Genomic DNA, 9,281 nt, shown 5'->3' with positions numbered 1-9,281 from the left:
GGGTATCCCAAACGCCAAAGCCCCTCATTGTTACCCACCTGCAGAACCTGCTGGCTTGAAGGTATGGATCGATGGGTCTGGGGCGGAAGGAGTCGGGTTCCAGGGAGAAGGGGATTTGAAAAGCTTTGGGGCATGATTATCTTTCCTAAGGCGTACAAGGCATCCTTTAGGCTTTTTATCCCTCGGTTCAATCGGCCCTGATTTGGCTGTGGGACCAGAAATTATGCTGCCCAAACTCTTGGATAACCATCCCCAATATGTACATTTTTTCCTCCCCACAATTCCCAGAAATCCAACATGAAAATCATCGTGGCCTTGGCCGTCTTTTTTCTCATCTCCACTCAACTGTTCGCAGAAGAAATCGGAGATAACGATGATCTGAATTACTGGTCCGACTGGTCCGACAGCGACCAGATCAAGGTGAGAACGGGTCTCCAGCCGGCGCGCGCCGTTTTTCCAGGCCTAGGGGGCCATCACTTCCCCTGCGATAACATTCTAGTTAGCCTGGGAGACACCGTGACCGCGACCAGAGGCGGTGGAGGCGCGCGGGGAGGGGGGGGGGTGGGGTAAAGGAACGCCATTCCCTGGGGCCCGCACGAGATTTTTGTGCCCAGGATCCCAAGTTTCCTCCCGGGGGCTGCGCCGTCGGGTCTCGGGAACTCCCGGGGGGAGGGGGGTCCTCATAAGGCTGAAAACCTCACAAGGTTTCATCCTGGGGTAACGGAGATTTCGGGGACTCCAGTCAAGGACCGGGCGTTTGGAAACGGCTGGGCAGCGGCAGAAGGGGGCGCGCCCAACGCTGGTAGAAGCAGGTGCAAAGGGCAAGTTGCTGGGGGCTTCGAAGGGCGGGGTGGGTGGGAAGGTAGCTTCCAGCCTTGACTTTTATTTTGCTGACCCGAGGACGGAGCCGCGAGTTTTCTTTTACTGGGCTCGCAAGCTATTCCTGCAAGGGGGCGCGCCTCGAGGGAACAGTAAAAGTCTCGCGGTGCAGGTCTCCAGTAAAGCGTTGTCATTCCCTCCCCACTCCCGCCACACACCTGTGTGCGTTTAGGGCGGTCAGGCGTCTCCAAAGCCCGCGCCAGAGTCCAGAGAAAGTCAGGTGGCCGCGCGACAGATGAGCGGAGGGTCTCCAAGCTAGGAGCAAAAAAGCGGAAAGCGTGCAGAGCTCGGGGAAGCCGCGCCGCCTGCTAACCATCGGGGGCGGGGCTGGGGGGTGGAGGCGCGGCTAGAACCGCGTTCCGCCGGGAGGGGTGTAGGAAGGGAGCTCCCTGGCTAGGACCCCACTCCTCCCCGGCGCGGGGAAGCCAGGCCTCCTCTCGCCTCCCTCTGGGGCGAGCTTCCGGGCCCTGGCGGCGGTGGTGCCCGCAGCCGAGCTTCTCCCAAGGCTGGCGCGCACCACTGGAATGACTCGGGTTTCCCGGCGCCACGCGCTGGTTGCCTACACGCTCGTTTGTCTGTGCGTCCGCCCCCAGGAGGAGCTGCCCGAGCCCTTTGAGCATCTTCTGCAGAGAATCGCCCGGAGACCCAAGCCTCAGCAGTTCTTCGGATTAATGGGCAAACGGGATGCTGGTGAGATAGGCAGCCATCCCTCTCTCTGTCTCTCTGAGCAGTCGCCCTCTCTCCCCGTCGCCGCTTCTCAGAGCTCCCAGTCTCTCTTGCTCTTTGAGTAGAAGTTTCCATCCTAAAATGGATATATCCCCGAGGAGCGACTCTGGCCTTCACCCACCACACACCCACCAGTCCGCGGAGGGAGGGAGAGATCGTTTGCGCGTGCCTCACACAATTAGAGTGACCCAAATCAAGAACGGGGACCAGCCTTAGCTGAGCTCTGCCTTGACTGAAGATCCAAAATGACAAAGCGGAAGGCCCGGGGCCTCCAGGGGGTCTAACTGCCTGTGGAAACCCATTTTAGACCATTGGGGTTAGATTAGATTCAGGTGCCTCATGTCTCGTGATAGAAATATTGTTACCTTTTATTTGTCACATCAGTGGAACGTGCAAATAGTTAATGTCAATTCATCTTTTGTCAGATTCCTCAATTGAAAAACAAGTGGCCCTGTTAAAGGCTCTTTATGGTAAACATTTCTATAAATCTTTATTTTACTAATGTGAATGCACATGTAGGAAAAGTGAAGAAAGTCTTTTATGGGCTGAAATAGATTCTTGGTCATACCTGTTTAATAAAACTATAGACTTGTATCCATCTCTGAATGTCAAATAGTAGTCCCGCCCCGAGATATGGTTCTTATATGAAAACAGGTGGTGTGGCCTAACAGTTACTGTTAGGCTTCAGGGGCCTAATAGTTCTGGGTTTAAATCTGGCCCATAGAAGGCCCTCAAAAATACTCCCTTTGGAATATTTTTGGTTGCTATTCTGTTTTTATCATTAACAATTTGGTTAGCATTTATGGTTCTGCTATATTCCTCAGGATAGTACAGGAATGGGAAATGTTAGGTATTTTAAAAATCAACATATTTTATAATTCTCTTTTAAAAATGTAGCGTCTTTAAAACAAATCTGTTGCTCTGCTAACTTGGCCTTTCTTTCTTCTAGGGCATGGCCAGATCTCTCATAAAAGTAAGTTTCTAATTATTTTGAATAATTTTGACATTTACCAATGCAAAGGTAAATTAGATTGAATTTCATTTTATATCTTCTGTAATAACTTAGGACTTAGTATTTTTAATGAAGACGGTATTAGAAGGGGGGAGACTCCTATTAATTATATCCAGAATAGGTTTGTTCAAAGCTGTTTTTTAGACCTGGCTACTTACCAAAATGATGCATTATGTTAAAAATCCTTTTAACTCCTACCTAACCTGTTGCTGAATTCCTTATCCATGGAAACTGTGAGATAATAAATGTTTATTGTTGAAGTGCAAAAAAAAAAAAAAGCAAGAAGAAATCCTTTAACTCCTATAAATTGTTAGTTTTAGATAAGAATTTCAGTCCAGGGGTAAAAATCCACAACAGAGTCCTCTCCTTTCGCACACACCCTCTCCCATCCCTTACCACCTCCACTGCAAAAACAAAAACAATAACAATAACAATAAGCATTTATAGGCATCTCCTAACATTTCAGTCTGCTAGGTCTCCTAAGGACATCATGTATTAGGGTCATCCACCAGCCAATTGAGAGGATCGAGTGAATGAGTAGAGAATCCATAGTAAAGAGAGCTAGAAATGCAGTTTTTTGATCCCATAATTGATCTATCAAAGTTCAGGGAAATATTTCATAGGGCAGTGGAGATGGCAGACTTGTGGCACTTGACGTTCATTAGATCTTAGTTTTCCCGTTAGTAGAGCTCAAGTTGACAGGAAGTCCCCCCAGGTCCATCTCAATCCTACTCACTTACCCCAGGGTCCACTCACATCTCCTACTTAGACTTGGGTTCACTGGCTGGCAGAGGAGGTCACGTTTAAACAGCAGTCCTATTCTCAAATAATACAGTTTAAACCACGAGACCTTGTGCCACTAAAGTTGAAATAGTAAGCTTTCCCGAAAGCTTTATGTTTGAAAATAAATCTTATTCCTATTTACATTGTAAAGATTTGACTTTGAAGGGAATTGCATATAGCAAAATTCTATATAATGAAAATAAATGTGCTCTATTAGTGTGAAAACACACTTTTCCAAAAGGAGTATTTTTTAAAAATCCAACAAAATAGAAATAGTGACCTTCTAGAAGTTTATAATCATCCGGTGCAAGGATCTACTCAACTAAGGTTCAGCTCCTGAGAAATAACAACGTAGTCAGAGACACAAGGACATCTACTTGGATATTTCTGTTTGTGAAGTTAACCCCCTAAAAGTCAAAGCTAGCTTAAATAGCAACAATATTTAAAACATATATGAGCAGATAGAATGTAATATGAATAAAGTGTACTTGCTAATATTTAGACATAGAATTAAGAAAAATGCTTTCTTTTGTATTGTTTAATGTCATTTGTAAGACTTATTAGGAATCATCATTTCTTCAGTCTCCCCAAAACTTGAAATGGTTATGTATTTATTATATAGGCATATATTCAAAAGCTTGCTTTTCTTCGGTACAAGTTTTAACCGTTGATTTCCTCGAAGATCTACATATTGAAATACCCCTAAATGTATTTTTCCAGGGCATAAAACAGATTCCTTTGTTGGACTAATGGGCAAAAGAGCTTTAAATTCTGGTATGTATAAAACCATGACTGAAAATAGACAATATCTTAAATCTATATTTTTTTCTAAAGCTTAATTTTCAAAGTACTAAAAAGGCATAATAAATTCAAAATGAGTATTTGTGATGAAAAAAATGTAACTGCAATAAATAAGTCCAGGCATGGATTTGTAGCTGATTAAGCTAATATCACCCAGGATGCATCAATCTTTCTCAAACCATCAGCCTTCCCAGCATCTTTCCCACGTAATCCTTACTTAACCTGAATCCTTGGGCTAGTCTACTACTCTTCCCCTTATATTTGTTACATCAGCCACACTTAACTTCACTGAACTAAGAGAGGAAGGGTATGTGGTGAAATAAGACCAGGTTTCACTTACTACCAAGGTAGTTTGAAAGTCTTAGAACACATTACATCCGGCAGTCTTTCAGCACAACATAAACAAAACACTATTTCCATTTATACAGATCACTTGCTCTTTATGAAGTTGTAAAGACTCAAACTCGAAACATCCTGATGGATGTTTGAGAGTATGAGAATGACATAGTCCATCCCAGTGCCTTCAAAAAGGAACATGATCGGGGCGCCTGGGTGGCGCAGTCGGTTAAGCGTCCGACTTCAGCCAGGTCGCGATCTCGCGGTCCGTGAGTTCGAGCCCCGCGTCGGGCTCTGGGCCGATGGCTCGGAGCCTGGAGCCTGTTTCCGATTCTGTGTCTCCCTCTCTCTCTGCCCCTCCCCCGTTCATGCTCTGTCTCTCTCTGTCCCCAAAATAAATAAAAAACGTTGAAAAAAAAATTTAAAAAAAAAAAAAAAAAAGGAACATGATCAAGCCACCCTGCAGGGCTGCGATCCCTTCCGGCTGCAAAACTGAGCGTGAAAGGATGCCACAGTTCTCTTAACCCAGTTTAATCTTGGATAAGTCTTTCACTTACCATAAAGGCTGCATATTTCCTTGCCTCTCTTTAGTTTGTCTTCTGTGAAAAGGCCTCATACGTAGATCTGAAAACCCACTCACCATACCATTTTTCAATGTGAAGTAATTCCTATATCCTTTTCATAGAGACTGATTTTTTTGTAAAGCACATTCAGCTTTTATAATGATTAGGTTCCTTAGGAAAGCTATTCAAACTAGTTTACCTTCAATGGAAAGAGAATTATAGTACTAATCAAGTAATTAATTAGAAAGCAACTGCATGACTCAATCATTTAGAATATTGCAAGTTTTTAGAAAATCTGTAACTAAGAAGTGCTGGCATAATTATCTGAAAAATTCGTGTGAAAGTGATGTATCCCTACTATGGGTTCCGTACCTTCCAAATCTAGATATGACATTCTTTTTTTTTTTTTTTTTTTTTTTTTTAATTTTTTTTTTTTAATTTTTTTTAACGTTTATTTATTTTTGAGACAGAGAGAGACAGAGCATGAACGGGGGAGGGTCAGAGAGAGGGAGACACAGAATCTGAAGCAGGCTCCAGGCTCTGAGCTGTCAGCACAGAGCCCGACGCGGGGCTCGAACTCACGGACCGCAAGATCATGACCTGAGCCGAAGTCGGCCGCTTAACCGACTGAGCCACCTAGGCGCCCCTAGATATGACATTCTTATAGTCAGTAATTTTGGGGCCGCTCAAGTTAAAATTTTAAAGAAGTTAATAATGTGCCTAATGAAAAGCTTGAAATTATCTTACCACATGCTATCCTCTAGCTTTTGGAAATGGAATATAAATTTAAACCACCCTGGCTTTACTTGTAGCAGAAATGTACACCAGCTCTTATACAACTGTGGTCTTCTTGATAATACTATTAGTCATCAGCTATCTATTTCCAGAATTAATACAGGTATCAGAACATGGTTAATTTTACAAATAATACAGATATTGTGCAATTTACACAGATCAAATGCTTTTAAATGTAGGTAGGGTAATCCTATAATTACAGATAAATGGAATCACTAGAATGAATCAGAATCAATTTATGACTAAATCTTCACTCCTCCATTTCAGTTAAGAAAATGTAAAAGGGAAAAATGGGCAAAAATGTAACCTACACTCAGATCTTTTCATATGACCAGCTGAGGCAAGGCTGTGATTCTGTTCTGCAGACATCTGATTCTTAGCCTTTTGTGGCCACAGACCCCTCTGACAATCTGAGAAATCTAGAGCCCTGCTTTGTAGAGAACTCCTCATTAGCTTATGAACACACATATAGTTGTGGAGAGTTCAAGGACCAGGTAAAAAAATTCTGCTTCTGGGGAAGAGGCTATTATGTTCCAGCTGACACTAATGAGTCTTTGGTTAGTTTACATTATTTCACCTCACTTCCCTGAGGGTCAGATCCTGTTACCTGAAGCTAGTCAGGAACTGAACTTGGGCTTGCCCTCCTCTTCCTCCTTCTCCTTATACAAACAAAGCAGGATGAGAAATGGACTTTTCCTTCTCTGACAACTGCAGACCTCCTTGAAATTGCATATAACTTAATATAATATGTAATATAGTATAATTCTGGCTTTTTTTAAAGTCCAGATAGAGTATTTAAATTACTTGCTAGCCATACGTTAAGTACCTTTGGAGCAGTGATTAATCTTTCACAGGCCATTAGGCTGCTAGGAGGTAAGTTAAACTGTGTTGTATGTGGGTGGCACAATTGCCCTACCTACTGACAATGAACAAGGACAGTCCATCACTGGAAGGTATCCACAAGACAGGAGACCCTCACAGCATTAGGTACTCCTATAACAGGGATCCACAAACTTTTTCTGTAAAGAGTCAGATAGCAAATATTTCAGATTTTGTGAGCTGTGCAGTCTGCGTAGCACTACTCATATCTGTCAATATAATACTAAAGTAGCCATAGTACATGGGTGTGGCCATGTTCCAGTAAGACATTCTTTTCTTTATTTAAAAAAAACTGTTTTAATGTTTATTTATTTTTGAGAGAGAGACAGAGTGCAAATCGGGGAGGGGCAGAGGGAGAGGAAGAGGGAGACAGAATCAGAGGCAGGCCCTAGGCTCCGAGCTGTCAGCCCAGAGCCCAATGCAGGGCTCAAACCCACAAGCTGTGAGATTGTGACCTGAGCTGAAGTTGGACGCTTAACCAACTGAGCCCCCCAGGTGCCCCAAGATGTTATTTTCAAGAAAAGGTGGTGGGCTGGATTTGTCCCATGACCTGTAGTTTGTTGACTCTGTCCTAGAATAGAAGTCTCACATTTTGCTTTTATCCTGCTATTTCTATTCCTGTACTTGAGGAATTATCCATTCTATAAATCCCCATGGGGCCTGCCCCTACTTAAGAAAGTTGTTGGGGAGTAACACTGCAACAGATTGTGGGAATGTGCTTTGGGGACACAAAGTATATGGCAGATAAGCTGAACAACCAAGAATTCTGTGGTTAGAACACTTCCAATCAGGATGGAGACTGAAGCAAGATTGGAGGACATGCAAATAAAATTCCTAGAAATACTTCAGTGGAGGGGGGAAAGTCATGATGAGTTTTTAATAAATTCCCCTATGTCTTGAAGTTTATTTACCTCAGTGAATCCTCTTTAAAAACTCTCTACGTTCTCTTTGTTCTCAGTGGCTTACGAAAGGCGTGCGATGCAGGATTATGAAAGAAGACGTAAATAAACCAGCTAATGTGTAATTTATTGAGCTTCATTTGTGTCAGTGGCCAGTGAAAGGTAAAATGAGACATGCACTATGAGGAATAATTATTTAATAACAATTGTTTTGAGTTGAAAACTCAAAAAACTGTTTTTCATATCGTGCCAATATGTGTTGTGAAAGTGTGTTAGAATTCTAATAGGACTCCCTCAGACATAGAAGCCAGTGGTAATTCCTCAACAAGGCACAGTGTTCAATGAAAGTGAAATACAGTCTCCAAAGAAAGAAGTCATTTTTGTTTCTTGGAAGCAGTCACATCAGCCACTGCTAAAGGAAAGGAAACTCACAGGCTTGTGCTTCATCTGTTTTCATGGTGGAAATGTACTAAGATTTGGTATAAATAAAACTATCCCTGCAGCATGTTTCATGTGTTGTGACTATATAGAGATGTTTTTAAAGTTTTAATGTGATTCTAAGGTCTTCACTTCATTGTATAATGCGTTGTGAGTTAACATTTTAAATAAAAGAAAAATTACCTTGAAGATTGGGTTTTATTCTTTCATTAATAATTCTCAAACCAGGAAACTTTCTTTTAGTAGATGAAATCTGTTTGAAGCTATTTTGGCTGCTACATGGTGAAACATAAAGCAACCAAGTTTCTCTTGTGGAAAATTACTACAATATAATGTTTCCCTCTCTCTCTCTCTCACACACACACACACACACACACACACACACACACACACACATGCTGTTTGTTGTTGTTGTTGTTGGCAGCTCAGTCATTTGGCATGAGATCATTCACGAGGAAAACAATTACATTTTGTAATCCAAACAGTAAAGGATAAGTTCTGTTTATACATGCCTATGATTCCCTTTTACAGATAAGATAATAATCTGTCTTAAAGATGCATTCCACTGGTTATTTCATCAGCAGCCCATTTAAGCCCTGCTTGGAGCTCAGGTATAAATGCATCAGTGTGTGATTCTTACTAGAATTAAGATACCAGACTCTCACAAAGGTCATCAAAAGATGATACGGAAACATAGGGGACTGATTGAGAATACAGCATCACTCCTGTAACAAAGACAAGAGCACCTTTCTAGCATTTCTAAGGAGTCCTGTGAATTGCCAGCACCTAAAACACTCTAGCAGAAGCATGTGTATCAGGAATAAATACAGAGCAATCAGAGCAAGGCTTTTGTGTATTTATTTAAGGGGAAGGATTGGTAAGTGTCGTTGGAATCGTTTTCTGATTGCATAGAGAGTGTGGGATATTGACAAATGGGACGATGACTCAGGAGTGGCAATGTTTGGTGACAAAACTCCATGATTTTAGCCTGTATTAGTGACTGTTGTTGATCAATGTTAAAACCATTTGTGGGACAGGAGAGCTAAAGTATATTTTAACCTTTATATTTTTAAATGAAAAATTTGGCTTAAACTCTAACAAACTCATTTCCTGTTACACAATACATTGAAATATTACAAAGTATAAATAATAAGCAAAATGGAGAAAATT

General features: G+C 42.0%; 1 protein-coding gene across 2 annotated transcripts; it reads left to right on the top strand.

The window, feature by feature from the left end:
- Nucleotides 1-297: 297 nt before the first annotated feature.
- On the top strand, nucleotides 298-8,300 carry TAC1 (tachykinin precursor 1). Of its 2 annotated transcripts, XM_058725006.1 has the most exons (6): nucleotides 298-420; nucleotides 1,473-1,569; nucleotides 2,031-2,075; nucleotides 2,555-2,578; nucleotides 4,121-4,174; nucleotides 7,733-8,300. In XM_058725006.1, the coding sequence occupies exons 1-6, from the start codon at nucleotides 298-300 to the stop codon at nucleotides 7,780-7,782; spliced, it is 393 nt and encodes a 130-aa protein (XP_058580989.1). In that variant the 3' UTR covers nucleotides 7,783-8,300. The 2 variants fall into 2 exon arrangements, with proteins under 2 accessions (XP_058580989.1, XP_058580990.1); XM_058725007.1 differs by lacking the exon at nucleotides 2,031-2,075.
- Nucleotides 8,301-9,281: the final 981 nt, after the last annotated feature.

The sequence above is a fragment of the Neofelis nebulosa genome, chromosome 4 (genome assembly GCF_028018385.1).
Source record: "Neofelis nebulosa isolate mNeoNeb1 chromosome 4, mNeoNeb1.pri, whole genome shotgun sequence".
Classification (NCBI taxonomy): domain Eukaryota; kingdom Metazoa; phylum Chordata; class Mammalia; order Carnivora; family Felidae; genus Neofelis; species Neofelis nebulosa.
Note: the sequence above shows the minus strand (reverse complement) of the source record. Positions and strands in the feature narration are given on the sequence as shown.

Excerpts from the sequence above, each read along its gene's own strand:
- TAC1 (XM_058725006.1), top strand. The coding sequence starts at position 298 with ATGAAAATCATCGTGGCCTTGGCCGTCTTTTTTCTCATCTCCACTCAA. Across the intron at positions 1,570-2,030 it reads AATGGGCAAACGGGATGCTG|ATTCCTCAATTGAAAAACAA; the intron begins GTGAGATAGGCA and ends ATCTTTTGTCAG. Across the intron at positions 2,579-4,120 it reads TGGCCAGATCTCTCATAAAA|GGCATAAAACAGATTCCTTT; the intron begins GTAAGTTTCTAA and ends GTATTTTTCCAG.